At 52.9% G+C, this 27,181-nt stretch overlaps 11 protein-coding genes across 11 annotated transcripts; 5 read left to right on the top strand and 6 right to left on the bottom strand.

The window, feature by feature from the left end:
• Nucleotides 1-119: 119 nt before the first annotated feature.
• Nucleotides 120-1,111, bottom strand: BU25DRAFT_456098 (uncharacterized protein; the record flags this gene model as incomplete). Its single annotated transcript, XM_033709991.1, has 2 exons — nucleotides 120-442; nucleotides 778-1,111. The coding sequence occupies 2 exons, from the start codon at nucleotides 1,109-1,111 to the stop codon at nucleotides 120-122; spliced, it is 657 nt and encodes a 218-aa protein (XP_033564545.1).
• Nucleotides 1,112-2,866: 1,755 nt separating this feature from the next.
• BU25DRAFT_456097 (sensor histidine kinase-like protein/response regulator Fos-1) lies at nucleotides 2,867-4,963 on the bottom strand (the record flags this gene model as incomplete). Its single annotated transcript, XM_033709990.1, has 1 exon — nucleotides 2,867-4,963. The coding sequence occupies one exon, from the start codon at nucleotides 4,961-4,963 to the stop codon at nucleotides 2,867-2,869; it is 2,097 nt and encodes a 698-aa protein (XP_033564544.1).
• A 1,825-nt stretch (nucleotides 4,964-6,788) lies between these two features.
• Nucleotides 6,789-8,030, top strand: BU25DRAFT_256535 (uncharacterized protein). The gene is made up of 2 exons (XM_033701673.1): nucleotides 6,789-6,862; nucleotides 6,913-8,030. The coding sequence occupies exon 2, from the start codon at nucleotides 7,206-7,208 to the stop codon at nucleotides 7,794-7,796; it is 591 nt and encodes a 196-aa protein (XP_033564543.1). The 5' UTR covers nucleotides 6,789-6,862; nucleotides 6,913-7,205; the 3' UTR covers nucleotides 7,797-8,030.
• A 233-nt stretch (nucleotides 8,031-8,263) lies between these two features.
• BU25DRAFT_429393 (DUF1183-domain-containing protein) lies at nucleotides 8,264-9,274 on the bottom strand (the record flags this gene model as incomplete). The annotated part of the gene is made up of 2 exons (XM_033708547.1): nucleotides 8,264-9,064; nucleotides 9,122-9,274. The coding sequence occupies 2 exons, from the start codon at nucleotides 9,272-9,274 to the stop codon at nucleotides 8,264-8,266; spliced, it is 954 nt and encodes a 317-aa protein (XP_033564542.1).
• Nucleotides 9,275-9,555: 281 nt separating this feature from the next.
• On the top strand, nucleotides 9,556-11,475 carry BU25DRAFT_387479 (PIG-X-domain-containing protein; the record flags this gene model as incomplete). The annotated part of the gene is made up of 3 exons (XM_033704437.1): nucleotides 9,556-9,734; nucleotides 9,785-10,359; nucleotides 10,410-11,475. The coding sequence occupies 3 exons, from the start codon at nucleotides 9,556-9,558 to the stop codon at nucleotides 11,240-11,242; spliced, it is 1,587 nt and encodes a 528-aa protein (XP_033564541.1). The 3' UTR covers nucleotides 11,243-11,475.
• On the bottom strand, nucleotides 11,400-12,998 carry BU25DRAFT_256452 (uncharacterized protein). Its single transcript, XM_033701671.1, has 3 exons — nucleotides 12,696-12,998; nucleotides 12,416-12,645; nucleotides 11,400-12,363 (listed from the first exon to the last, which is right to left on the bottom strand). Exons 1-3 carry the CDS (start codon nucleotides 12,808-12,810, stop codon nucleotides 11,491-11,493), a joined length of 1,218 nt encoding a protein of 405 aa, XP_033564540.1. The 5' UTR covers nucleotides 12,811-12,998; the 3' UTR covers nucleotides 11,400-11,490.
• Nucleotides 12,999-13,080: 82 nt separating this feature from the next.
• BU25DRAFT_408300 (uncharacterized protein) lies at nucleotides 13,081-14,188 on the top strand. The gene has a single exon (XM_033705778.1). It carries the CDS (start codon nucleotides 13,220-13,222, stop codon nucleotides 14,060-14,062), a length of 843 nt encoding a protein of 280 aa, XP_033564539.1. The 5' UTR covers nucleotides 13,081-13,219; the 3' UTR covers nucleotides 14,063-14,188.
• A 1,849-nt stretch (nucleotides 14,189-16,037) lies between these two features.
• On the top strand, nucleotides 16,038-17,858 carry BU25DRAFT_446589 (carbohydrate-binding module family 20 protein; the record flags this gene model as incomplete). The annotated part of the gene is made up of 2 exons (XM_033709496.1): nucleotides 16,038-16,272; nucleotides 16,324-17,858. The coding sequence occupies 2 exons, from the start codon at nucleotides 16,038-16,040 to the stop codon at nucleotides 17,856-17,858; spliced, it is 1,770 nt and encodes a 589-aa protein (XP_033564538.1).
• A 1,082-nt stretch (nucleotides 17,859-18,940) lies between these two features.
• On the bottom strand, nucleotides 18,941-19,855 carry BU25DRAFT_456090 (uncharacterized protein; the record flags this gene model as incomplete). The annotated part of the gene is made up of 1 exon (XM_033709989.1): nucleotides 18,941-19,855. The coding sequence occupies one exon, from the start codon at nucleotides 19,853-19,855 to the stop codon at nucleotides 18,941-18,943; it is 915 nt and encodes a 304-aa protein (XP_033564537.1).
• A 232-nt stretch (nucleotides 19,856-20,087) lies between these two features.
• BU25DRAFT_489137 (uncharacterized protein) lies at nucleotides 20,088-22,484 on the bottom strand (the record flags this gene model as incomplete). The annotated part of the gene is made up of 1 exon (XM_033711403.1): nucleotides 20,088-22,484. The coding sequence occupies one exon, from the start codon at nucleotides 22,482-22,484 to the stop codon at nucleotides 20,088-20,090; it is 2,397 nt and encodes a 798-aa protein (XP_033564536.1).
• Nucleotides 22,485-22,685: 201 nt separating this feature from the next.
• Nucleotides 22,686-26,696, top strand: BU25DRAFT_362476 (filamentation protein-like protein). The gene is made up of 6 exons (XM_033703738.1): nucleotides 22,686-22,786; nucleotides 22,879-22,999; nucleotides 23,054-23,380; nucleotides 23,429-24,048; nucleotides 24,104-25,987; nucleotides 26,037-26,696. Exons 1-6 carry the CDS (start codon nucleotides 22,781-22,783, stop codon nucleotides 26,553-26,555), a joined length of 3,477 nt encoding a protein of 1,158 aa, XP_033564535.1. The 5' UTR covers nucleotides 22,686-22,780; the 3' UTR covers nucleotides 26,556-26,696.
• The last annotated feature ends 485 nt before the right edge of the window (nucleotides 26,697-27,181 follow it).

Below are 27,181 nucleotides of genomic sequence, written 5' to 3'. Positions count from 1 at the left end.
ATCCTAGTGTTCTCAACGTCCCAGCACTCCCATATGCCTCGCAGTGGACTCACACTTACTTCGGACATCTTCCCTACTGGCCTGCGTCGTTACAGCTTGGGCTTGTGGTCATGATCAACTTACCCCCAATAGGTGTTGAGCTTCTCCAGGCCATAGCTGATAGCTGATTTCAAGTAGCACTTATCAGAGTTGCTAAACCTCTCCATTGCCGTGTTATAGTGCTCCCACAGCATTTGCAGATTGACAATAGTCTGCCACAGTGAGCCAAAGCTGGAGACTTCATTAGAATCCTCCATAGCCTTAGTGAGGTCATAGGGGACCTTGAGAAAGTCGATGATATCATTGATCTCATCCAAATTGCCATCCAATAAAGCGTCAAGTACGGGGTTGTAGGGGCCATCATCAATGTCCTTGTTGTTTTGGTGTGAGATCTGTACTTCTTCTAAAAGTGGGTGATGATTGGCCGGAGCTCCCTATAATGCAGAGCCATAATAGGAACTGTGCCACCAAACGCTACCATCTTGGAGTAGTTGGAACTCAACAAGCTCCCATACGCGCTCGCTATCAACGGTTTTGCCAACAGCATAGCGATCCCTCACCGCCGCCCGTTGGTCAAGTCAGCTGCCAAATTCACAAATCGGCCTCTCGCATGACTATGCTCTTGAACCTGCCGCCATCGCAGCCTGTCAAGTATATAATACCATCCCAGGCTCGTCCCCAACCAGCACTCAACTTCCATATCGCTTTCCTTTGCAGGACCCCACGCAATAGTCATACCCTCTTGAAGGTAGTCACTGATTTGCTTCGCCACTGTGATGTTGGCGATCTCACACTTGACAATAGGAGCGAAGAACTCCATAGAGTACGTCGAATTGTTGTAGGGTAGATCTGCTGGAAAAATCTCTCCAAGGGAAGAAACAGCGGTGGATATGAGACTTAACTGAGTCCTTGGGCCATTGAAAACTTGGCTGCAATCATCTATGTACTGTCGCGTATCCCGACGCACAGGTGGGGAGTGCGAGTAACGGTGAGCCTCCGTGCTGACTGCTATGTTTGGGTACGGCATAGCTGCGACGGTCTTCTCCACAGCGGTACTCTCGTAGATGAACATAGTTGCTGGCGTGAAGAATGGGGGCAAGAGCAGGCTCCTGCATATCGTAAGCGGCAGGAGGTATATAGTGAAAACCAACATATATTGCGGTAACGATTGGTGCGTACAAGGTCTGACTATACCCATAGCAGACTACCCTAGTCTAGTGTGTTACAGGTCAGGTACATAGTCGTCTTCTCCTACCTGGATAGCAACTCAGCGCAGTATTCCATCGTATTCTACCAGCGGCCCCTCGCCGCAACAACATACCATGCGAAGAACGCCGAAGCACTCCCAAAGCGAAGATTACGTAGCATCTCCCAATTCAACAAAGACAATGCAGAGGTATCAGCGCTGAAGGCATTCCAGGCTTCAATGGTCATCTCTTTTCGCTTCACTGTTCGCCAGAGCCACTGAGTGTAGATGGTCCAGACACTAGTCCCTAAATAGATTTGAGCGAGGAAGGCGCACGCGGTGCCGAACCTGCCATGGTCAATAATTGTTTTGACAGCCTGACAACATTCTCACTGATCTTTCTTCCTGTTGGTTCGAGTCTCCTACGATCTTTCCGTTGAGATTCGGATAGAACACGCAGTGTGCTATGCTGACAGCAGCACCAAGCACGAAGAAAAGCACCATCAAAAAGGGCAATCTCCACCTGTGTATGTACCTCTTGGTCCATCCTTGTGTATTCCTTCCCTGCGGATCTCCAAATGGTACAATGGTTAAGGCGATCCGGTGATACCTACGCGGTGAGTTGATAGCAGCAGACTCTCGTTCACATCACGAGTTCTGGTGCCATCTCGGTCCAATTGCTCCTCTATCAAGGTATTGGGAAGCCTATGTTGGAGATGTAGCGCTGGCAATGGGAGGCTTATATATACCTCATGTGCCGTGCTGTCCTCTGCCTTGCGTGGCTCGGCCATCGGGACTATCGAGTCGCTGGTTGCAGCTTCCATCAATATAATCACAGCGATCAAATGTAAATTTTTATCGAGAATATGCCCATGTTGCTAGCGATTCTCCATGAGATACCTGGTGTATAAATGCAATACACAAGGCTGACTTGTGGACTGCTGCGGTTCAAGTAGGCAACGGCTGTGGTCCGCTCAGAAACATGGCGCATACGGCGCTCTTACATTGGATCTGCAGAGACATTCGGTATGGACGGATTTTAATTGAGGGCTTCATTCGGAAACTGAGAGCCATCCCTGTCAGCCCCACAAAATGAAAGTGGCCTTTGCATTTTGTCCGTTTTCTGTTGTCGCACTCGAATCCAAAGTCATGAACAAAAGTTCCTCGAGTACCTGGTCTGTGAGGGATCGAGCCGGGAACCCTGAAAAGGTGTTCGCATGCTTTGCGGGGCTCATGATTGGCAGGGGTGCATGTGCATATGCACAGAGCCACCATCACAAATGGAGGAATACCGTTCTGTTACACATGCCTGCCCACAACGATTCGTTTATCCCATGCAAAGGTAACAATGCAATATGATAATCGCGACCTATCAGCATATCCATTACGGCAACGCGAGATGACTTTGAGTCGTTATTGCACCTTTTTATGCGCTTTTCGTTCGAGCCAAAAATCGTCCGGTGAGGCGAAATCGTTCGTGTGAGACCTGAGGACTCTCATGGTACAAGATACTATGCAGCGACGGCATGTGGCAAGGGATGCGAGTGCGCATACCACCTCTCGAAAGTTACGCCCCTTCATTGCCGTGGTCTATTGAATCGTGATATCCCGAGACACCTGTGGTGTTAAGCGAATCAGTCCTCAGTCATTAGACTGATCTTTGAAACAGCTCAGAAGGATCTTGATCAGAAGCTTCCTGTCCACAGGTTTTGCGATGTATCCACTCATGCCTTTGGCAATGTATGCTTCAGCTTGGCCTTTCAGCGCGTTTGCAGTCATCGCGATAACAGGCATATAGAATCCTCTGTCCCTCAACTCCTGTGTGGCTGAGACGCCATCCTGGACTGGCATGTTAACGTCCATCAAGATGAGGTCATACGGAACTGATGCGTGCCTGTCATCTGCCGACTGTATCGTTTTTGCGACAGCTTCTTTGCCATCAGTAGCAACATCGATGTTCGGGAAGCCAAGACCTGCCAGCATTCGCAACATAACTTTTCGGTTGATGAAGTTGTCTTCCGCCAGTAACAGGTGCTTGTTAACAGCAACACGTTTGATCTCTTCCATGTGGTCTACGTCCGCTGGCGAAGGGACTCGAAGACCATCCAATTCGATCCGGGGAGTTTTAATGGTCTGAAACTGCTTGCACTTCTTGAGCTTGATGGTGAACCAAAAAACGCTACCATGACCCTCAGGGTTTGGGTGAAAGCCAATTTCACCGCCCATGAGCTCAGAAAGGCTTCTGCAGATGCTGAGACCTAAACCAGTACCTTTATATCTCTTGGTAGCGGAGTTGTCAAATTGGGTAAATGGAGTAAAGAGAGCTTTCGCAGATGCTTCTGGCACTCCGATGCCTGTATCCACGACTGCGGTGCGGATAATTGAGTTCTCCTCATCTTCACTCTCAAGCCTGGCATTGATTTGTACAGATCCCTCCTCGGTAAATTTTGCAGCGTTGGAGACCAAGTTTTGTACTATCTGACGATATCGAAGACTATCCCCTTCCCCGGCTTTAGGTATCTGAGGGTCAAGGTGGCTTTCAAACTTGACCTGAGGACTGAATAGCTTTTGTTGCGCTCGGTGGACAGAATGGACGATATCTGCAATGTTGATGATGTCGTGGCTAATCGAGAAGCTGCCGTTGGCCAGTTTGCTGTAGTCGAGAATGTCGTTGATCACCTGAAGAAGCACCTCGCCAGACTCTTGGATGACGCGAGCAAGGTCCAGCTGATCGAAATCTAGCTTCGTATCAAGCAACAGCGTCAAAGCTGAGAGCAAGCCATGCATAGGGGTCCTGATCTCGTGAGACATGTTGGCTAAGAACTCTGACTTTAATTTTGATGCCTCTTCATATGCACCGATGAGTTGTTGCTCAGCCTTTCGCCGATCTGTCATGTCGCGAGTGACTTTCGAGAAGCCAAGAAGGACACCTTCTCTGAAAACGGGGGTGATGACAACGTTGGCCCAGAACCTGGAGCCGTCCTTCCGGTAACGCCACCCTTCATCTTCGCAACGTCCGTCGCGGAGTGCAGTTCGGAGCTCTCTACCTGGCTTGTCTGTTGCAAGATCGTCCTCGCCATAAAACCTGGAAAAGTGTTGGCCGATGATCTCCGATTTTGTATACCCTTTAAAGGCTTGAGCTCCAGCGTTCCAAGTTGCAATGTTTCCATTTGGGTCGAGCATGAAAATGGCATAGTCTTTGACCGTTTCGACGAGGATACGGAAAGTCTCCACATTCCTCAAACGTTCCTCTAGCTCCAGCCTCTTCCTGTGCTCTTCGGTAACATCGTGGAACTCCAACTGTGTACAATGAAGGCTGTCATTGCGATATATGGGAACTGTGCGAGTCCTCCAAACTTGTTGCGAATCAGTCGAATGGTCAAGCTGAGTCAGTGATCCAGTTTCCTCGACGATCCGGATCGCTTCGCGGGCCGAGGCAAGCACCGGGAAGGCTGAAGTTCGGTCTGTTCGGTCCAAAACGTCATCTGCGTGCCACCCCACGAGATCTTCGCGTCTACCTCCTGGCGAGGTCATAACAAAGCTGTCTGAGACTTGGACGATTCTGCGCGATGCATCAAGAATGAGTGTAGGAACAGGTGTGAAGCGGAAGATGTCGAACTCAGCGCTACTGGCATCGCAAATGCTGTCAGGTCGTTTTGGTTGCGGGAGATCGACAAGTGTAGAAACCGGTGGTTTTGGCAGAATTGCATCCAAGGATGCGGCGACAACGCCTTCCATCTTGACACATTCGAGAGTTCGCCGGGCTATGCTATTTCCGATGTTATGGTAATGGTGCAGCTTCGAAGAGGAAAAGTATCCAGGAGGAATCGTACGAGAATTGCATAAGAAGCTTTGGAAACCCCAGGGGGTCTGCCCACCTTTTGACGGACTTTTGTGCCGCAACCCCATTTTGGACGCACTCTTCACTCGCAGAAGAAAGTCTGTGTAGCCCGCGGTGCCACTAAAGAGGTCATACAGGGCCTGTGCGTGCGTCTCGTTGGCGATCAACGGTCGTCAAATGCTGCCTTTCCATTCCTTGCTCATGCACCTCAAGGAAAGCGCAGATCACGAAAACATGCGCCTGCAAAAGAACGGCATGCCTGCGCACCACCGTCTTCATCTTTGATCATCAAGTGCGCGGTTTTCTTGAATTGCTCACTCGCAATGCGAAAAGCCTCTGACGCAATAATCATGTCATGTCGCAGGCCATTATGGAGATCGTTACGAGGATTCTCGTCTCGCATACCTATCTGAAACTACGGCCGACGTCTAGAACATGGGCAGGAAGAATCCGCTATTGTCCAGAACATCTCCTTCACGCGCTAGCAGCAACCAACAACGGGCAAGCCCGAGACACGAGGATGTTTTGCAGCAAATCGACAGAGCGATTGTTCCGAGCCGCATGGAACTTGACGCGTTTGGCTGCAACTTGAACGTATGTTGCTAATTACTCGAAAAGCTGGTCACTCGACCTCATTGTTGATTATCTCATGTACAAGTCGTGAGCGCTCAGGCATTATGGTCTGACTATTTGACAGAGCAAGTGCTGGATGCGCAGACGAATAGCAGCAAGCTTTGGACCGAGCCTTCCTTCGCCAGGTCTCCGTGTAGAAGAAATCCTACGTGAGGTGTAAGTGTATTGAAATTGAGATCCCGAAGGATCAAGCTACATAACAACAACGCTAGTACCTATTGGGTAATGGATACCGGCAGAAGCCTCCTTCTCCAATAACATCCACCCTGGAGGTCGACAGCACTTGACATCTCAGACGCGACGATACAACTGCAACAGCAGAGTGATCAAGCTACAACCTATATTGACACGCTCCAGAGCGCAGGTTATTTCAAAACCTGTCCAGGTCTTCATCATTCCCACAATATTAGCAAGTTTGAGGATTGGCGAAGGATGCTGACATGATGAGGACATACTCAGCGCTCGTTGTTGGTGCAGCTGGAGGTACTCGTTCATGTGTCGAGGCTAGGTCAACTCACCTTCGTACAAACAGCAAGGTCACTCGATACTCGAACTCCCGCCGCATGCCAAAACAGTGGTCTACTTGCGGTTCTCAAGTTTACGAGAAGATGGACTTACTAGTCTCACTCTTCCTTGAGTCCCCTCTCAGCTCGATAACCAGAAGGTTTGTTCGGCAAGCGTCAACTAGCTGTGAGCTTCTCTTCCGACTTCACACTAGCTAGGTTGTTCCGATACAAACACTGTCTCATTCCAGGCTTTGCCTTAGACACAACCATGGGCAAGCGCGAGCATCAACAGGCGTCATCAACATCACGGAAGCGCCTAAACTCGCCTTACTTAATGAAGGGCTATACAAGCCCAACACCGTCGCTATCTGAAGATATTGGATTGGCCCACTCCGGTCTCCGTCATTCTCACCTTTTGGTACATCGTCTACATTAAGATCATCCACAGCAAGTTCTGACAACAGTATCGAACCCACATTGACATACCAAACGGCATCATAAAAGAACCTTAGAAGAGACCAGTTCGCACCCAAAACTACGACTTCGATTAACAATCATCAGCTTGCCCAATCAGCAGTGCATCGGCACGTAAGAATGGTTAATAACGGTATTCCAAGCCCGAGGTCGTTGCGAGAGAGCTCTTCTGACCATACTGTTGTAAGTTCCAAGATTTCTTTGTGAAGTGGCAATTCTTAACGTCGAGGCAGGCTACTCAACTTAAAGCACGCGATCTGCCGTCACTATCAACCCTGTCGATCACTCAGAGCACTCCGACAGACGAATATCCTGTTTGTTCTTCAGGCGACATCCTCGTACGTGCAGATTTGACTACACCATCCAAGAAGTGGCAGCTTCACAGCACAGTCCTTACTCGACACTCCGCCTGGTTTGCACGATCTATCTGAGAACAATAAGCAACGACGGTAGAGAGGCTCAAGTCGTACCTCTATATCATCGAGGAAGTCGATGGTCAGATCCAAATGACACGTCAAAGCACTCAATGGCACCAAACCCCGTCGTAGAGTCGATTGAGCCCGGTGGGTTTAATAAAGTGAGGCTCAAGGTTGAAGACAACGTCGAAGATGCAACACACGATGCTATTATCGAAGTCTACAACAAGATATTCGGAGCCTTCTACAGCATCCTACCACACATCACAGCCAATGACATCAAGACCGCTACATTTCAAACTGAACAGCTCGTCAAAGTCGCACGAGATCTTGGCTGCGTCCACCTTGTCTCTTCACATGTCGGTAACGCTCTCCTTCAATACCGGCAATCCCTATACAAGGCCATTCTTGCCGACCCACCACGTTATCTCCTCGCACTGGTACTAGAAAACGATTTCATATGTACCGAGTCTCTCATCCACATCGTTGGCGCGTATCCGTACTGGCCCTGGCCAACCGAACGTTCAGCCCTCCCCGAAGAAATGAAGCGCCTTATCGCCAGAAAGTCACAAGAGCTAGACACCGAAGCCCTAGAAGCAGAACGCGAACTCTTCCTGCTAACCATAACGTCCCCTACTCCCCAGAACACCATTCGCACTTCGATACTTGGTTCATCATGCAACTCATCCGCGACACTTTGACCACTGTACTTCCGGCAACACGACGCGTCAAAACCGTCTTTCAGGCGCGGGAGTCTTTTCTGCAAAATCAGAGCGGGTGGGAGTCAATATATGGTGTATGAGGAGGTGAGGAGGATGGTGCAGAGAGTCATGCCGAGTGCGGTGGACACGTTGGGCGAGGATTTGAGGATTTTGAAGCAGTTTGCGAGTGGTATTGTGAGGGGGTTTGGCGAGAAACGAGTGGAGTCTTGATGTGGAAGAGCATAAGGTGGGATGGTTACTTGTGTGAAAGTGGAGCAGGAGGATATTCCGTGGAGGGTCCGCGGTGAGAGAGATCTTTGAGGTGTGGTTTGGGTCGAAGCTCTGATGTATGTCAATTTCGGACCTGGCGATTATGACTGTATATCGCGCTGTACTGTATTGATGAACAAAAAATGCTATGGGTATCATTTTGAGCCAAAAGAAATTTGCGCCTCTGCAGTGACCGTCTACCTTCTCGAGGTCGAGCCAAAACCAGTGCTCTCATGCCTCGTGTTCGAGAAGCTGGAGCCTGATCCGGACGACGACCTCGAACTGCCTTCTCCGTTGTTCCATCCGCCACTGTTACTGCCCCATCCGCTATTGGTCTGATTGGTCTGATTGCCCCTGTTCGCCATGCGCCCAGCGGCATACCCAGCCGCAGCACCACCTAGCGCACCGGACCACATTCCGGGTCTCCAGCCTTGCGGTTGGTTTGTGCCGTATGTGCTCTTGCCTGGCCGCTCCTGGTAGTCGTAAGGTGGTGGCGGATCGTCGGTATCGTCGTTTCCACCCCATCCCCCACCACCGCCGCCCCAGCCGGGTCGGTTACCACCGGCGCCTCCAGCACCCGCAGGACCTTGACCCCACTGTCGGACAATGTTGAAGAGGATCCAACCTGCGACGCCTATGAAGACCATCCAAAAGAGCGCTGCCGCGATTTGCTCGCCCAGCGTCTTGGGACCGTCCCTGCCGTTGCTCTCGTCGCCGCCCCACCAGTGGCCTCCATTGCCCTTGCCGTACCTCTCATGGCCCTTGTCCGTAAGAACGAGTCTGTACTCTACTCCACAGCTTCCCTTCAAGATATAAGGATCCTCGGGGTAGTCGTAGCCTTCGCAGATAACGTCCGTGGAGCCGAGCTTGAATTCATCAGGGAGCGAGGCGGTGCAGGTCCATTGTATGTTTTCGGAGTCGTAGTCAGAACCGGAGTTCTTACAGCGCATTACGTCGAGTTCGTAGAGACCTTTGGCATTGCCGCCTATGCATGAGAGCTGGTGGTGCTGTTAGTTTGGCCAAGATGGGTTTCAACTAGGTTCGAATTGACATACCTGAGGCATGGCACTGACGCGACGATGCGATGTATCGAGTCCCTTGCGCAAGGTGAGGCTCTGGATGTTGGAGAGCTTGACTTTGTCTGAGCGCAGGGCTTGCGCGCCACATGCACTCAGCAGCGCTGCATATAGGAAATGGAGGATCCGCATGGCGTTGTTTCGGTGTAAGAGTGTTCGCAGGTGTTGTTATGAATATAGCAGGCTACGCGAGCCCATGCAGTGGCAAATCGCGTGAGGACACGGTGGTGAAGATGTCGCTGGCGCAGGCAGCAATCCAGACTTCGCTATGGAAGAGCCTCTTTTAGCGCGATGATGTCACCTGTCAGGGAACGCAAGGGCAGCTGCCAGCAACAGGCAAGTGCAGCCGAGCCACCTGCATGTGAACATCGAGTCCCATCACGCACGATCTCGTCGACACTCATACAACAATCATGAAGCAACGGATAACATATGTTGTGACGGAACCAGAGTCTTTCACCCCTGAACAGATCAGCGTTCAAAAAAGAAAGAATGGAAATGGGGATACTTTTACCTTGAAAGGCGTCCATGCAGCGAAAGAACACCGTATTACACTTGGTCTCGACGAACTATCGCAAGCACCAATCAATATGTAACTGCCCCACGAATCTACCATGCTTTCGAGTGGCTGACATAGGTCAGCGAAGTTCTGAAGAAATGGCATGAACTACATATTCGCTGGGCTTCCGACTTCCCAGACTCAGTAACTGCTCCATTCACGTCACGCGTGTCACCAGGCCTCCACATCTTCTTCACACCTTCCACAGAGGCCAAGAATCCCGATTTGTGCCGGGACATACGATCACTTTTCAGCGATACTTACAGCCCCATCAAATGCACGACGTCACACGAGACGGCAATCAAGATACCGATGCTTTCAGAGCGCTTCTCCATGTCTACAGCCTTGCAGTACTACTCACCGTTCTCAGAGGACGATTGGGATGCGTCAAAGATCGCTGAGTGGTTTCAAAATATGACTGGAGCGGATTCATCAGCCTCATACATCGACATCGACTACGACGCTATATCGCAGGCCGTAATCTTCACAGTCGTTTGGTCCCATGCACCCAATAAGAAAGGCTGGACAGAGTCTGTCTATGTCCCGGAAGATGAGTCGACCGTCGAGATCGGCGTCCTATCCCATGAACCTAACACCGACCCCGAAGATGTGCAATTCGGCGGATTCTTGACCATGCTCGGTCGGGACGACAAACCAAGTACGCTCTCCTCATCTGCCTTGGCACAACATCACCTAACATACCGACAGAACCCACACGTTTCCAAACCCCAACCCGGCACTACCCCCTCCTAACCCCAGAATCCTTCAACCCCAACACTACCCCCAAACTTTCGCCCCTAACATACACAACCTCCATCAACCGCCCCACCGGCCTGCACCCAACCCTAACCCTCACGCTCCCATCAGAGCACCTGACCGCACCGGACCCAACATGCAAGCTGCACACGTACCTCACGCTCCCATCCGCGCTCTTCATCGACAAGTACCAATTTAGCGACCCTCTCTTCCTGACATCCAAGAACCTGATAGCCCTGCGCAGCATAGCAGGCGCCACAGATCTCGAAGCTCCAGACTGGGTGGTTCCACAATGGGGCTCTGCATCACTCTTTGAGCTCGCCTCTCCTTCCTCCTCCGCCGCGGACACCGAGGCGTCCGCTCCTCCGTCGTCAGGAGACTGGAACGTTTCCATACCCCTGCACCTCCGTTACCTCCCCGCGTCCCCCACCCCACACACGCCCATCTCCATCCCCTGGCCCGTCGTGTTCTGGGTATGCCGTGCCGACGAGGGCGAAAAGCATTCGTTAAACCCCTTCGACCGAAAGCATCTGGGGTATGAGGCGTTGTTCGGGCCCAAGACGAGGTTTATGCATGTCCAGCCAGCGAGAGAGAGGGGTGCGGATGAGGAGTATAAGAGGTTGGTGGAGACGATCGATGTGCCGGTGTTGGATACGCAGAAGGCGGGGATGGTGGAGATGGGGACTGTGGGGGTTGTGGTGTTGGCGTTTTTGGGGCTGTGTTGGGTGTTGTTTGGAAAGGTTGGAGGGAAGGAGGCTGCGGATAAGATGAAGAAGAAGCAGTGAAAGAACAGGATGGACCGAGTTGAAGGAGGTCACTTGCATGGTGCACATTGTTATTATAGCGAAGCATAGAGCAAGATTATAGTCCTGTTGAGTCATTCTTTTCGTGTACTGCAAAACGCCGTTACTGGCAGGTTGCCAAACTAGCTATTGGGTATCGTAGGTCCTCTCTTGCGCCAAATCTTCCTCCTACGTCGTTATGAAAGGGATAGTCTCCTAGCATCACTACTTGGCTGCATAACCTGCGCAACCTAATCATCGATAGAGATGGCCTCCACAGGCATAGGGATCGACGGAAGAGCTGTGATGGGGTTGTCCACAAAGATAGGATGTAGCGCATAAACCGGCCCAGCGCTCTCTTCACCATCAAACAGCATCAGGTTCTGGATCGGCTGTTCCCTCTGTCCCAACACATTGATGACGTCCTGCGCAAGCTGGCCACCCAAGAAGGCAGTGACAGGCGCAAGCTCGCTACCCAGGTTCTGCAAGAAGCTGCGTAGAAACTCTGCGGTCAGGGTGTTCGAGGGAAGCAGGTGCAGCTTGTGCTTCTCCGTGGCCATCATGGTGAACAGTTGCAGTTGCTGGGGGTCGTGTGACGGGAACACGCCGTGTGCTTGGAACTGGTACTCCCACAGTGCGCGCACGCAGGTGAGCAGCGGGTGCACCTTCTTCAATCTGCGGTGGTTGCCTGCGATCTCAGGTGGCAGAGGCGAGTCCTTGATGGCCATGATGGGCGAGTAGATTTCCTGCTTTGTGACCGTCTCGACCGACTTGCCATTCTCCTTTTTCGACGAGGTCTCAAGGACGCTGCGCGTAGAGCTTTCCGGGCCCACTTGTGTTGTCTTGTTGCTCATCTCGCGCTCGACGACGTATTTATGCTTGATCAGGTCGGCGAAGATGTACCCGTAGAGACCGTGTGAGGCGCCGGCGTAGAAGGGTCGGTTCGCGAGGCGCGCGCAGAGATTGAGGGTGTTGGTCGTGCCAAAGTCCAGATCTGTCGCAATGGTTACGTCGAATTGGGAGTAGAAGCTGGCCTCTGTTTCGGCGCTGATGGGGCTTGTGTGCACGTTGACTCTGACTCGAGGGTTCAGCTTCTGCACTTGTGGCGCCGCTGCTTCGGCGCGCTGTGTAGTTGTCAGCGTATGCATGGCAGCGTCTAGGCAAGAAACAGCTCACGTTCTTGCCCACGTCGGCGTCGCTGATGAAGAACTGCGCTCCCAGATCATCTTCAGTCACGTTCTCGTGGTCGGCGAGGGTGATGGAGCCAATGCCTGCCAGCACAAGGTTCTTCGCAATCTCGTTGGCGAGCCCTTTGATAGAGACCAAAAGGATGTTGGCGGTACGAATCTTCTCTTGCGCCTTGACGCCCCAGAGTCGAATCTGTCGGTCGTAGAGCGCGATCTCGTCTGCCGTAGGAATTAGATCAGCGAACATATTGATTCTGCGCGAGTACTACCTGCAGAGATCTTCTCAGACTCAGCAATGGCAGCGAGGGTCTGACCAGCTGCATCGTCCGCTGGGAAGGTGCCATTGACCGCTGTTGGATCAGCCGGCGCGGTGAGGTCCGTCATTTTGTATGGCAGGTACGATAGAAGTTGGTGTCTAGAAAGAGCAACTAAGTGGGATTGAGACAAAGAAGGTGCGAAACAGCGCGGCGACGAGGCCAGGTAAAGGTGAGAGCGGTTCCGGGCCCGGGACCCAAACCGAGGTGAATGCGAGGCTCGGAGAGTGACGAAATTAGGCTCAGGTACCTTTGCGGCTCTGCAGCTAGCGCCCCCGCACGTGGGGATCTGTGGGGCTCTCTGACGGTGCTCGTTGGACATCACCTCAGCCTTGACGCCCTGTCACTCCGACACGCTGCACCTTGTGATAGAAGACCGCCGCTATACATCCCGTTCGCTGTCGACCGTACTCGCTAATCTTCTGGATACGTCCCAACTACCCTCGCACAACCCGTGGGCACTACGTCACACGTCATCCATGCCACGCCCGCCCACGTCTTCACCTCCACCGGCTGGTTTCTCCTTCGCGGCCGGCAGCTTCGACTACCCGCACGCCTCAACGTCTCCTCTGACTGCGGCTCGACCTGGCATAAGAAACGTCCTGCGCCTAGCCGACGAGCCCCCAGAGCGCTCGGATGCCTATGTGGAACGGCGGAGATCCAGTTCGCAGGAAGCTAGGCGGCGCGTCAACCAAAGACGCCGGTTGCACCGCCTATTGGGCCCACCACGAGACAACGACGATACCGTGTACAATCTGCTCAGACGGCCACCGACTGCGAATCCGAACCATCCACGAGCCACGCCTAGCGAACGCTACCTCCAACGCGCGCAGGCACGAATCGACGAAGAGCGTGAAGCCATTATAAACTCTGTCACCGAACCCTTCGATTCCCTCAGCGAGCGTCCCCCCATAATTGCCAACTTCGAGGAGTGGATAAACATGGCCAATCGTCAACCAAGCCCAAGCGCACCGGACACAGCGCACAGACGGACAAAGCGGAGGAAACTAGATCACGGCTCCAGTAGAAACGCCGAGTACCAGAGCCACAAGTACGGCTACAAGGGCCAGATGGTTCCAGGACGCCTGTGCATGGAAGTCGTTAGCTGCGACGGTGGTCAGATCACGCGAGACAATCCGATGAAGATCTACGATGTGGGGAACGTCTTGAAAAACGACAAGAGCGTGTACTGCAGCGAAAGCTCTAAATGCAACCTTTTGCTCAAGCATATTGGAGATGCTCCTTTTGCTCTGGAGAAGGTTGTCATCCGAGCTCCGGATCGTGGCTTCACGTCTCCGTATGTGTGCCCACTTGTGGCTTGATGATCTACTAACAACACTCAGCGTTCAAGAAGGATTGATATTCGTGGCCATGTCCGCTGGGGAACTTCTGACTGGCACATCCACTTACCGACTGCAGCATCGCACTCATTCGCCATCAGCCTCGCCTTCTCCTGAGCGTCGCAGATACATTCGAAACGCTGAGCAAATCTCGCTCAGAGAAGCAATCGATGATCCAGACGTCTGGCAACATTCTCGAAGCCGTCTACAAGACGATGTCGAAGCACGCATAGAACGCCTCCGGCGGCGTACTCGGCGACTGAACCAGGAATCACGCGCACGAGCACATCCGGACCACCAGAGGAGCTCAGAGCCCCCAATGGAGAGCGATGAGGAGATAGATTTTGATTGCGATTACACCGCACCAGCTGGTGTATCAGCTCCTACACCACCTCCCTTCTACGTCACAACCACCAGCGAAGAGGAAGAAGAGTCATCCAACGATGACTATCCCAACGTCGAAACAATGGCCGACCGTATCCAGCGCGAGGGGCGCTGGCGACCCAGTAGCGACGACGAAGATGAGGATGTGGCGCCCCGTCGAGGCACAGGAGCACGCTTTCGCCAAATCCTAGAGACTGCACAATTTGCCGATGACTGGGAGATGCGTTCACGACGGATTTCGCTCGGTCCTCGGTATCGCAATCTCCTGGACATCACGGAACCTATTCGAGCCAGTCGACTTGCAAGACCGAGTCATATCGACGCTGGTGTGGAGGATGTTGAGAGAGGGAATGTACTTGCGCCTCACGCAAGGTTCTTCATCAAGAAGAACAGGAACAAAATCACGATCAAGTTTGAGCCTGCGATGTAAGTCTGGTTGCTCTAGAACTTGATAGCTTTGCTAACAAGCCCCGCAGTTCTGGCAGAAACGTTCTGCTCAAACTCTGGAGCCCAAAAGACTCTGAAGACGGTAACATCGATATTGAAAGCGTACAGTTCTATGGATACTCAGGCCCTCGTTTTTTCCAGGCTACGCAGGCGTGTTAAACCTTCGCTTTTCCCTTAAAAAGCCCGTCTGTTGTCCACGAACAGGAGTTGGCTTCGCAAGTAACGATGTCATGGCTGCATGGCTTACGATTTCCCTATCTATAGACCATATACTACTCCTGGCTACAATTCGGTAATGTACACGATGGCTTCTACTGCAGAAGGCTGTCCGACCACGAGATTCCTGTACAGACCCAGGGGCCCAGCTCATGCAGTGACCTCCCATACCTTGAACGGCTCGCAGGCGTTCCTTTTCCTGTACATACTCCGATGTCCCTTTAGATCCTGCTGGTACAGAGTCGGCCCTCGATATATTGCACAAGATGTGGAGCCGACCAGCAGCCGCAAAATTACTGGGGAAGGCGGGGTCGTCGCGTGGCCCGGAAATTGAATCACGACATGAAGTGAAGACGCATTGGACCTGTACCTGCTTGTGGTGTGGTGTCACAGTATGGTCGAGTGATGATGTCGGACCGCAAGATGCGCGAGTTCTCTAAGCGCACAAGCTAATGTCGGGTTAGGAAGGCGTCATGCTCCCCCACACACCACGTGCAGTAATTGGCCAGGATTAAGTCTGGGGCATGAGTAACGACGTCCGGTTTGGCTTTTCTCTCCATTCACATGTTTGTTTCGTGGTTCGCATCTCTTTGGTCTGATTGGTGGGTCTAACCGGACGCTAACGCAGCTTTAAATGAGCCTCAGCTGGCCACGCCTCTCATTTGCCCACCGTCGGACCGCTTTGCTTCAATCATGTCCATCATCGTCCTCACGCCTCCGTGGTAGCATGGGACTACGCTAACGCCCGCTGCTTGGTGCCTGTTGATGTTTACCAGAGCCGGACAAGCGACAGGCATCGTCGTACTGATGATCCAGGACATTGACCTCATGATTCTGGGTATAAAATGACCAGTGACCCTTGAAGGAATGATCATCAAGCTCACCGACACTCCTCGCAAGACCAGTCACCATGTTGTTCACGTCGATCCTTCGAGCTCTGCCAGCGGCACTTCTATTCTCTGGCGCTCAAAGTTCGCCTCTTGGTGATCTTGAGAGCCGTCAGACGACTATCGATGCATTCATCCAGGCCCAGACGACCATCTCAATCAACGGTGTGCTAGCCAACATTGGTGGAGGTGGAAGTAAGGCACCTGGCGTCCCAGCTGGTATCGTTGTAGCCAGCCCTTCGCGTTCGAACCCTGACTGTAAGTAAATAATGCATACAAAATCTTTTTGACCAGGCTAATGGGCTACAGACTGGTACACTTGGACACGTGACGCTGCCCTTACATACAAGGCACTTGTCGAGCGCTTCATTGCTGGCGACACATCCCTTCGCGAGAAGATCGATGACTACGTAACTGCCCAGGCCTACCTTCAAGGTGTTTCGAATCCGAGTGGAGACCCGGATTCGGGTGGACTCGGTGAACCAAAGTTCAATGTAGACCGCACCGCATTCACTGGTGCATGGGGTCGCCCTCAGCGTGATGGGCCACCTCTCCGTGCGACAGCTCTGACCATCTACGCCAACTGGCTGATCGACAACGGCGGAAAGACCCAAGCTCTCAACACTGTCTGGCCAGTCATTGCAAAGGACCTTGCGTACACTGTTCGCTACTGGAACCAGACTGGCTTCGATCTCTGGGAGGAGGTCAACGGTTCCTCGTTCTTCACCCTTGCTGCATCTCACCGTGCTCTCGTCGAAGGTGCAGCCCTTGCTACTAAGCTCAACCAGACCTGCAGTGGATGCGCGGCCGCAGCACCACAAGTTCTCTGCTTCGCACAGAGCTTCTGGACTGGCAGCTACATCGACTCCAACATCAACGTCAACGACGGCCGCACAGGAAAGGATGCCAACTCTCTTATCTCTTCCATTCATACGTTCGACCCTAACGCTAAGTGCACCGACGCTACTTTCCAGCCTTGCTCTGCCCGAGCGCTTGCCAACCACAAGGCCGTGACTGACTCTTTCCGTTCTGTATACGCCATCAATACGGGTATCGCTCAAGGCAAAGCTGTTGCAGTCGGAAGATACTCCGAGGATGTCTACTACAACGGCAACCCATGGTACCTTACCACCCTGGCAGCGGCTGAGCAACTGTACTCCGCTCTTTATCAGTGGGACAAGCAGGCTTCCATCACCGTCAACTCGGTTTCTCTCGCCTTCTTCAAAGATCTCGTACCCTCAATCGTCACCGGAACATACACCAAGGACTCTGCAACTTACACTTCGATCACATCCGCGGTCAAGACCTATGCCGATGGTTACATTGCTGTTGTCCAGAAGTACACCCCATCCAACGGCGGCCTTGCTGAGCAATTCGACAAGAACACCGGCGCAGCGTTGTCTGCTGTCGATCTGACCTGGTCCTACGCCGCCTTCCTGACTGCTACCGAGCGTCGCGCCGGCGTCGTCAGCCCAACCTGGGGCGAGCCATCCAACAACGTGCCTCCCACGTCCTGCACCGGTACTCCCACTTGCAACGCGAAGATCACATTCAACGTCCGTGCAACGACGACCTTTGGCGACAACATCTTCGTGACTGGCCAGCTCACCCAACTCGGCAACTGGGACCCTAACAGCGCGAAGGCTCTCAGTGCTAGCAAGTACACAAGCAGTGACCCTCTTTGGACTGCTGATATCGATCTGCCTGCCTCCACGGTCTTCGAGTACAAGTACATCCGCAAAACGTCGGCCGGTGCGGTCGTGTGGGAGAGCGATCCTAACAGGAGGTATACTACTTCAGCCGGATGTGACAGCAGTGCGACGGTCAACGATACTTGGAGGTAAAAGCATGTAAGCTTGTTGCTTCTGTACGCGATAGGGGCAAGTGATGCTTTACGGATTCAGTTGTTACACCAAGCTTGCGTTCCGGTAGAATCATCACAATTGAGTTGAAAAATTTCATTCGAGCTGAGTATTGCCCCCGTTCTTCGTACGCGCTCCCCAAGGGCGTTGCCAAGTTCAAGAACGATCGCAAGTGGAAAGCGCCAACCCTGCGAGCCAACCAAAGGTAGAAGGGTCCTTCCTCCGCGGAAGTGGGTCCGCTTACATCTTGGAGATTACTATGCAGGACTCTGGCGCGTCTTCCTCCCTATAGAACTTCTTTGGCAAAACCACAGAAGGCTGCTAAAAAAAACAGTAAGGTCACCGAGCACCTACCTGGTCATAGCTTTCAGCAAGGGCCGTCCATTTCAGTACTTGCAGTGCTTCAAGATATCATCCGGTGAGGCGTACATAGCGAGAGTCCTTCACGTCGAGATTGGCTACAGATTGGTTGAGATTGAGATGGTCAACACATACTCATTACATATACGCGGTAAGGTTGCGAGAGGATACTGGGATGGTGTAGCGCATAAACACTCACAGCATACTGTCATTAGAGGTCTCGGTGCAGTGCACCTCAGCCAGACTGCCGCGTCCGCGCCCCAGACTCACTTCACTAATGCATCGAGACACGACCTCCCTGCAATCAACTTTGATGAGATGCCGGATCAGTCTACGATAGATGATACCATTTACTTCCTCTCACTCAGAAAGGAGGACTCATCAATGTCGCCAACAGGTGAAAGTTTGGACGCGATCGACGGTCTTGTTCTTAGATAGACTGTAGAGCTGAACTACGTGCGACTTGGGGTCTTTTCGGATGCGGAGCGGCGCAGTACGTTGGCCTTTCTCGGAGCACTGGGCGATACGCACATCGTGATAGTATAGGTCTCACTGCGGGATGCGTAGGCTGACGAAACCAGAGCGCGTCTCCAAAGTACAGTATGTCGGCAGACCTACGGTTCATAACGTCTTTCTTCTATCCTTGGTATCGATAATCATTCACGACCTCTCTACCACGTTCTGTATCCACTCCTTCTCGCTCCTCACCCCTCCACCTCCCCCCGAACAGTAAGCCCCATCCTCCCCTCCCAACACACACTCGCAGCCCTCACCACCACCTTCCACTCATCATACTCCTCCACCGTATCCCTCTCCAACCACACCCCTTCCCAACACCCCGCACACCTTATCTCTGCAATCCCATCCTCGTCTCTACCATCCCTACCCAGATCCTTCCAGCCCTCTATGTACTCCACCAATCCGTAGCGCCTCAAATCCACTTCCGAGCATGGCGTGAAAAAGGCTGTACCCAGAACCCGCCCTCGGGTTGGGCATGTGATGACGTTGTAGTACCCGATTGCGTGTTGTGACCCGCCGTTGTAGAAATACGGTAAGAACGCGATGGTGATGTCCTCGTCTCCGGGTCTTTTTGGCAGCGCGGAAGCATCAAGGAAAAGTTGGGGCGCGAGGTTCCCCGGCGCAGACGGGAACAGTGGAGGGGCGAGGTCTGTGGGACGGATATTCGGTACGTGATTCAGCGCTGAGACGAGGTTGAGGTGTGGGAGGTTTTGTTGCGCGATGCGTAGGATTGAGAGGAAGACGGCGGAGATATGCGTTGTGCCTGTGTAGATGGGTTGATTGTAGGATTGGGGAGAGGGCGGTGAGGGTGCACCAACTTCCGTAAGCGGTGAAGGTTCGTCTGGGAAGGCGTAGTGGGATAACGGGAAGTCCTGGAGATTGTCAAGGTTGCGGTAGTCGATGTGGTCGAGCGAAGGCTTGTTGTCTAAGCCGAGGCGGTGGAGTGTGTGGAGGTAATGTTCGACTCCTCTCAACTGTACTCCGTAGTTGTAGTCGTTTCCCTCTATGGAATTGACGGCGATGGTGTCTTGGTGCTTTTCGTATCGTAATACAACAGGCTGGAGGGCTTCAGTAGGTTCTAATCTTCGCGTGGCCGGCATGTCGTACTTTGAGTAGAAGTGGTTGGGCGGGTTGAGAGTGCATAGTGGTATTTGCTAGGTCTTTCAGTATTAACTTTGCGATTCGAGTATTTCAGAAAGAAAGTGGTGTTCGTGGGAACCAGACAGAGAGCAATCGCGGATGTATTGAGAGAAGGTCCGTGCATTCACCGTGAACCTTGGTCCACCACTACAACGAACCATGATCTACGAAACGTTCTAGATCTCTGATGAATTATTCGGACTCGTCGTCGGTATCCTGGCCAAATACAAGCGGCACAACATCATCGTCATCGTCGCTGTCGCCACCGCCTTCACCTGGTTCTGGCAGATCTGGTATCGCAGAGGCGGTGGAGGTGGCAGTGAAGTTTGATGTCGCAGGCACGTCCACACTCTTGGTATTCTCAACGGGTGGAACAGCTCTGTTGGCAGCTGGCGGCATGCTGGATGCTGCGGCATACTCTGCCTCGCCGAACCGTACTCGTTTGGCAGGCGAGAGAGGGGTCTCGCCGGTGTGAGGTCGCTTGCCCGCTACCTCAGGTTGCGCGTACTCTTCGGCTGCGGATGTGGAAGTCCCTGCAGCGGCAATCTCATCGGCTAAGGGCGCATCTTTCATGGCGAAATCTCGAATGACGACGTCATTAGGTCCTGCTGTTTTCAGCATAGGGTTTAACTCTTGGCCCACAAATGGCTCGCTTGCTTGTTCAGCATCTTCCAAAGTTTCTTCCGCCTCGGCTTCCGCTTCTTCTTCTTCTTCTTCTTCTTCCTCGACATCATCCTCCAGCTCAGCATCCTGGGCTCCGAGACGGATAACGGGCATTCGGGGTCGCAACATGCCTTCGATGTCTTTATCTCCTTGGAAAGACCTAGCTATAAGCGGCAAGATACTGGCAGCCGGCTTGCCGAACCTCTTGCTGGGCGGCGGGTTCAACACACTTGCTAACATGGCATCCTTATGCTGGGCGAGTACCGCAGTGCGGTCCAGACGTGCCCTCAACGAGTCCGAGAGGTATTGCGCACGTACGTCCGATAGTAGTACCGGTAGCAACTCGTACGCTGCGTCTTTCAGGCCTGCGAAACTGGCAGTGGGATCGTTGACAGTCTTCGAGCCAAGGAAAGAGTCTGCATTTGCAGTACCTTGAGGCTGACTGCTGCCCTTTGATTTGGCCTGTCCTGGAGTGTCCTTGACTACGCTGGGGCTGACCTCTGAAGGCAGTAAATCCTCACAACAGGTGCGCATGACTTGAACAAGCGAGTCAACGGACGACTTGGGCAGAGTCACGCCCGATCGCTCTAGTAGAGCTGCGATAGCCAGATAGCAGGCTGTGCGTACGTGCGCATTGTCCTTCTCGGAACCAAAGACCCAAACTAGCTGATCAAGAATCAGAGCATCGATAGCCAACATGCTTGCCTGCAGTCGGTGCGCCATAGCAAGCAGCAGCTCGATAGTGGCCACATGGATGGCAGGTAGCACTAGCCAAAGGTTCTCCCGCTCTTCTTTGCTGACTTGGTTGTTGATTCTTACAGTGTTCTGGAACGACTTTGATCCAGACGCAGGTATCGTGAGAGACAGCATCCGAGTGATCAAATCCATAATGACCCCAACTTTGAAGGTTACTGCATTTGCGGTCGGGCTTTCCAGGTACTCTTTGGCAAGCCGAAGTAAGCCAGTAAGTCTTTCACTGCCTGCAAAAATCCCGGACCACGGAGGCAGAGACAAGTAATCGTCCTCAAGATCCTGGACTTCGCTGTCCAAAGTATGACCGTTGGCAGGTGCTTCTCGCACAGTAGACTGCCAATCCTCAAGAACCGCACGGAAAACCCTGTCAGCAACGCGATGCACGCCACCGATTGTGGTGCGCAGTGCATTCTCCCATTCTTCACTAGAAGCACCTTTAGGCGCGCAGCATGGCAGCTGGACAAACAGTCTACGTGCTGCAATTGAGACCTCAGTCGGGACAGCAACGGGCGCGGCTTGCGATTGGTCCTTGGACAGTCCTGTGGATGGGGTGGGTGCAACTAGGCGGCATAGGAGTGGTCGGAACGTCTTAAGGTGAGGGCGGAAAATGGTTGGATGTCGCGGTAGCAGTTCGGAAAAGCACTCGAGCACGGTAAGCAGAAGGCTAGCTGATGCTTTCGAACTAGCAATTTGCAGACCAGATTGTACAAAAGCCGGTAACGAGGGAGTGGTGATTTCGCGTATCAATGTGGGGTACTCTCGTGTAAGCATGAAGATGCGAGTCAACGTAATGATACACAACTTCTTCGAGCTTGGTGGATCTGGCTTTGCCAATATGCCCAGAAGCCCGCGCACCCAGGGAAGAGCTTTTTGTAAAGTCTCCCAGCCGCCAACTTCGATGGTAGCCTTGATGAGAACAACTGCCGACCATCGTCCTTGGACTGTTCGGTCTTGGAGCAAAGTTGAAAGTAGAGTCCGGTATTTGTGTACTGCAACTGAAGCCTCGGAGGAAGATTTAGCGTTGGACGTCTGGGTCGACGACAAGAGGGTCCTGCAGTTGGACAAGGATGCTGCTATGGCAGGCACATGTTGCGGAAGTTGTGCGGTCGCAGTAGAGGAGATGCGAAAGCTGAGCGCTCGGAGAGTCGCCAATTCCGTTGCTAACGGTGCCATGATGTCGTCTGTTTCTTTCTTCCAGTTTCTGCTCCAGATCGCCCTGGCAAAGCCGCGTTGATGCGTTCGGATGGGTAACAAGAAAAAGTTGACATGTACGAGCGTTGGGATGGTCCGTGCACGGAACTAGTAGAACAGGGGTCTGCCAGCAAATCGTCTATGCGGGCGGAGTGTTGCAGATGCGCAGTGACAGGCGTACGGCCATGGCCCTCTTCTTTCTAGATTGCATTTCTCCTCGAACATGATTCTGGGTCATTTGCGACCACGTATAGCGCGACACACATATCCTTAACACCATGGTGGTAGGTATTTCGCGATATGCCCATGACAACGTTCTTGGAGCTCGAGAGCAACGTCATCCTCCGCATGGCTTCAGTAGCTGACAACGGCGCAGACCGAAAGCGCAAAGGCTGTGGGCTACATTCAGCAACTGGATGAGGCCCGCTGTGTCGGACGATGGAAAGACGTGCCCGAGCTGTGCAGGAAAGTCGAAAAGCATGCACCACACCGCCGATGTCCGCGACCCTGCTATCCACGACCGGCTTCATGAGGGCTAACGGCGCATCAAGGCCTCACACTCACTGGTCGCTCTGAAGCGCAGATAGCCACCTACACCACCCAGCGACCCTTGACCGCAGCCTCGACGGCCTCCTCGGGCCTTTCCCAGACCGCCCCAACCCTGCTCAGCGCGATTGAAGGAGAGAGTGCTCTGTCACAGGAGGGCTTCCAGGCTACTGTCTGCTTGGGATGGCTGCACTATGTCTTGGACGAGCCAGAACTGGCTGTGTCGCGCCTTCCTGACAGCCTCGATACAGTTGCTGCCAGACTCTCCGGGCAAGCGGGGTCACTCACTGGCTGGTCGAAAGTCTGTGTGGTCAAGGGGACTTTCCTAAAGGGTGGAAGAAGTCACACCACGTACATAGTCCACAGCTGACGCAACGCAGGCTCTGCCCAGGAGAAGACAGGCGCTACCGCTGACGCTGTGAAGACATACACCTCCATCCTGCCATGGCTGTCTTCACAAACTGGCGACTCAGCACAGTTCAGAATGTGGACCGAATGCCTGCTCGGCCGATTGTGTCAGCTATCAGATCAGAGTGAGGGCAGCAGTGGCCTCATCGGGTCTTCCGAGGCTCTGCAAATATTCCGTGCTTTCGACAAGTTCTCCGAGGGTGCAGGACGAAACACTGGCACAGATACTGCGGATTCCGCCAAATCTCGTCGCCTCGCTTGGAAGTCCTACTACGACACTCTTTCGACCATCATTCGTCACGATCTGCCCTACGATGCAGGTGCAGCGCAAGCTACATCTGAGAAGCCCGCAATACAAAGTCAAACCAGCGTACGGTTGCAACAAAGCGCCGAACTGAAGCGCGTGCAGACAATATACGAGAACTTGCTGATTAAAGAGACCCGCTTCCCCAAGGCCAGTGAAAGCAACCACGAGATCGACGTTTGGGTAGACTCCGTGATTGACAACTGGCGCTTGCTTTGTGGCGCATCGTGGACTGACAGTGATCTTGGCGAAGGTGGAAAAGAGGGTGTGGGGCGCAGTGTGATCGATGTAAGTGTTCTGCTGCTGAACACAGACTGTCAGCAATACTTACTCGGCGTCTCAGATCCTGTATCGAGCTGCAACCAAGACCTTCCATTCTACACAGATCTTGCGGTACCTGTTTATCGTACACGCGTCCTTGGCCGAGTTCGAGTTGGCATTCAAGGCTTACGACTCATACATCGAGATCGTGACACGAGGCAAGGACCGAGCGGAACAGGAAGGCAAGACCGACGAAGGCGTCGATAATGACAGCACCGTTCTTCGAACATCAGCGGAAGCAATTCGATTGTTGTGCCGATTTGGGTGTCGCAAAGAGGCCGAGAAGGCTGTCGAGATCGGGCGCAACCTCGAAAAATGGCTGAACCACTACGAAGATACTAAGCCAACTACCGGTGCCAACGAAGTACCATCGAAAAAGGCACTGGTCGAGCCCACTGCGTTAGCTGTTGCATATTGCGCTATTGGTGTCGAACAAGCACATTGGGCACAGTTCACTTATGAGGCAGATACAAGAGCGGGAATACAGGCCAAAGCCATTCAGCTACTGCGCAAGTCTCTTTCGCCGACTCTAGAAGACTCGAGCAACATCGATGCGTTGTATGCTCTGGCTGTTGTACTGGCCGAGACGCGGGACATAGTTGGAGCGATCAAGGTCGCCAAGCGTGCTCTTTCTTCAGCTACGAAGACACAGGCTGCCTACAGTACCGATGGTGTCCTTTCGAGTGGATCAGCCACTGAATTTGGCCGCGAGCGAAAATTGATTCCGTTGTGGCACCTCCTCGCCCTATTACTGACATCGCGTTCCGAGTATACTGCGGCGGAAAAGGCTTGCGAGGCAGCTTTTGCGCAATTTGGAGATCCAACAATTCTGTTTGGAACGGACACTGGGACGTTCCACAGTGAACACCTGAAGGACGCCAGTGGTCACAATGTGAGCACAGATGGTATTGTGAATCGTATGGGCAGTTTCGAGAAGAGTGGTATACTTCAGATCAAGATGACCCAGCTGGCACTCATTGAAGTTACCGATGGCGCGCTTGCTGCTGTGGATGGATGCGATGAGCTTCTGGCGCTCTATGGAAGGCTCTTCGGTTCGCCAGCCATCGAGAAGGTCAAGTTACAAGTTCCAGCTACAGTAGCGCCACCGAAGAGCAGTGCTGGGACAACGAAAGGAAGCATCTTCCGTGGGCGTGGCTCCGTCCGGATACAGAAAGACGCCTCGGCACGCAGCTCCTCAATCCTGAACCCTGCAGCAGGATCAGCCCCTGCCATTCAGGTGACTGAAGATGGCGCAAATCCACATGCAAACGGTCATCACCACCTCCCTCATGTATTTCACCATCACAAACACGAAGATGGCCAGCCAGGTGTCGGCCGGAGTTCAAGCAAGCTGAGAAAACGTAGCGCGAGTCTCAGTCAACAATCTGTGACAGGGAACAGCCAAGCTGCAGAAGTACCACCCTTGCCAGAAAACGCATCAAATGGAACACCAGTCCGAACCAACGCTCCTCGACCCTTATCCGCAGCAAGCTCACCTAGGAAGTCAGTCGAGAGCAGCGAGACACCGCTTCGGCCCATTGCCCACAATCTACCCCTCGCCTCACCCCCGCAAGGCCATGAACATCAGCCTCCGAGACAAGACACCCGACTTCCAGCTCCGCTGCCCGACGTCAACTATATACCTCCGGATCCTCGCTTTTCCAAGCTTCAAGACCGACGGCAGAAAGTATCGTTGTTGGTTGATATCTGGCTCTTCACCTCCGGCCTCTACGCTAGAGCCCAGGCTTTCGAGGACGCTAGTGAAGCTATCATCGAGGCTCTGAAGTTGGTAGAGACCTTCGAGAACGAGCTCACATTGGAGTTCTCCACAGCCAAGGCGCTTGCCGACAAAGGCTGGGGAGGTGGCAAGAGTGTTGAGGAGCTGTGGGCCGATGCCTACACCGCAGTAAGTTCACACATGGCCCTCTCTCACAATGTATCACTAATAAACCTAGCGCGGTGAACTTCTCGTAGCCCAGTCTTTGAAACACGAAGCTCGCACAGACTTCGAGCGCGCACTCCTACATTTCCCAGATCACCCGCAAGGCATCGTGGGCTTGTCCAACATACTGCTCGACATTTACAGCCGAGACATCCCGATGGAACCCACAAAGTCCACAGAAATCACACTGCTTTCACCAGCACATGCACCTACTCCGTCTCAGACATCATCGGAGCCAGAGCCGAAGAGACACCACCTCACCTCCCACATTCCCTCTGCTGAAAACCAGCTCTCGCCGCCTGAGCTCAGCCGTCTCGCTGCTCGTGATCGTGCATTCGGGCTGCTCTCTACGCTGACAAAGCTTGGTGCTGGGTGGGATTACTCAGAAGCATGGTATGCGCTTGCGAGGGCGTACGAAGAGAGCGGCCAGATTGAGAAGGCAAAGGAGGTGCTCTGGTGGTGTGTGGAACTTGAAGATACACACCCTGTACGAAACTGGAGAAGCGTGGCTTTGGGTGGGTTTGTGTTGTAGTATGGTAAAGTGAGGGCAAGATAGGATCTGTGGTGAAGGACAAGCCCAGGTGCAGTCGATCAGTAATCTGACTTGGATATCCTATTGCTGTCACTGTACGATGAGCATCTTGAATACTACTGAAGTACTGATATGTTCCCTATATATGCCCACATGAGGCTTGCATTATATCGAGATGCGGACCCCAAGTGGTCCCGAAGGAGGTCCCGGCATCAGACGGAAAGTCCTGCACGGCATGTAACTACTGCATCATGGCACTGATAATACTTGTCTTTGTCTTTTAAATCTATTGGAGAACTTCCTTAGAACAAGATCACCCCCCCCCCCCTCGCTATACAACCGCCCAAGAGAATAGACTTCTATCACTGCACCAACCTCCAATATGAGCACAGTGTCGGAGGTGAAGGATTCCCCGATAGCCACCACGTGATAGTACTAGCAGCTTCTATATGTGAGCTTCCTTCGCCCACCAGATACAAGACCATGACTACACATTTCACCCATTGACACAGCGCCTATATTAGACTCTGACCTCACAATAGGCTATCGCCTAAACCACTTCATGCTCCGCATCACCAACCTCGCGCGTACCCTACACTTCTACATCGAGCTAATGGGCATGCGCC

This window comes from Macroventuria anomochaeta (genome assembly GCF_010093625.1).
Source record: "Macroventuria anomochaeta strain CBS 525.71 unplaced genomic scaffold BU25scaffold_7, whole genome shotgun sequence".
Lineage (NCBI taxonomy): Eukaryota > Fungi > Ascomycota > Dothideomycetes > Pleosporales > Didymellaceae > Macroventuria > Macroventuria anomochaeta.
The sequence above is the reverse complement of the archived record's forward strand: the minus strand, read 5'-3'. Positions and strand labels throughout refer to the sequence as shown.

Bases quoted from the DNA above. Each gene is read 5' to 3' on its own strand.
- BU25DRAFT_408300 (XM_033705778.1), top strand. From the start codon at position 13,220: ATGCCACGCCCGCCCACGTCTTCACCTCCACCGGCTGGTTTCTCCTTC.
- BU25DRAFT_256535 (XM_033701673.1), top strand. From the start codon at position 7,206: ATGGCACCAAACCCCGTCGTAGAGTCGATTGAGCCCGGTGGGTTTAAT.
- BU25DRAFT_256452 (XM_033701671.1), bottom strand. From the start codon at position 12,810: ATGACGGACCTCACCGCGCCGGCTGATCCAACAGCGGTCAATGGCACC. The intron at 12,646-12,695 runs GTAGTACTCGCG...TTCCTACGGCAG, and splicing joins GTCTGAGAAGATCTCTGCAG to ACGAGATCGCGCTCTACGAC. The intron at 12,364-12,415 runs GTGAGCTGTTTC...ACAACTACACAG, and splicing joins ACGCCGACGTGGGCAAGAAC to CGCGCCGAAGCAGCGGCGCC.
- BU25DRAFT_362476 (XM_033703738.1), top strand. The intron at 23,381-23,428 runs GTGGAAGAAGTC...GACGCAACGCAG, and splicing joins CAAGGGGACTTTCCTAAAGG to GCTCTGCCCAGGAGAAGACA. The intron at 24,049-24,103 runs GTAAGTGTTCTG...TCGGCGTCTCAG, and splicing joins TGGGGCGCAGTGTGATCGAT to ATCCTGTATCGAGCTGCAAC.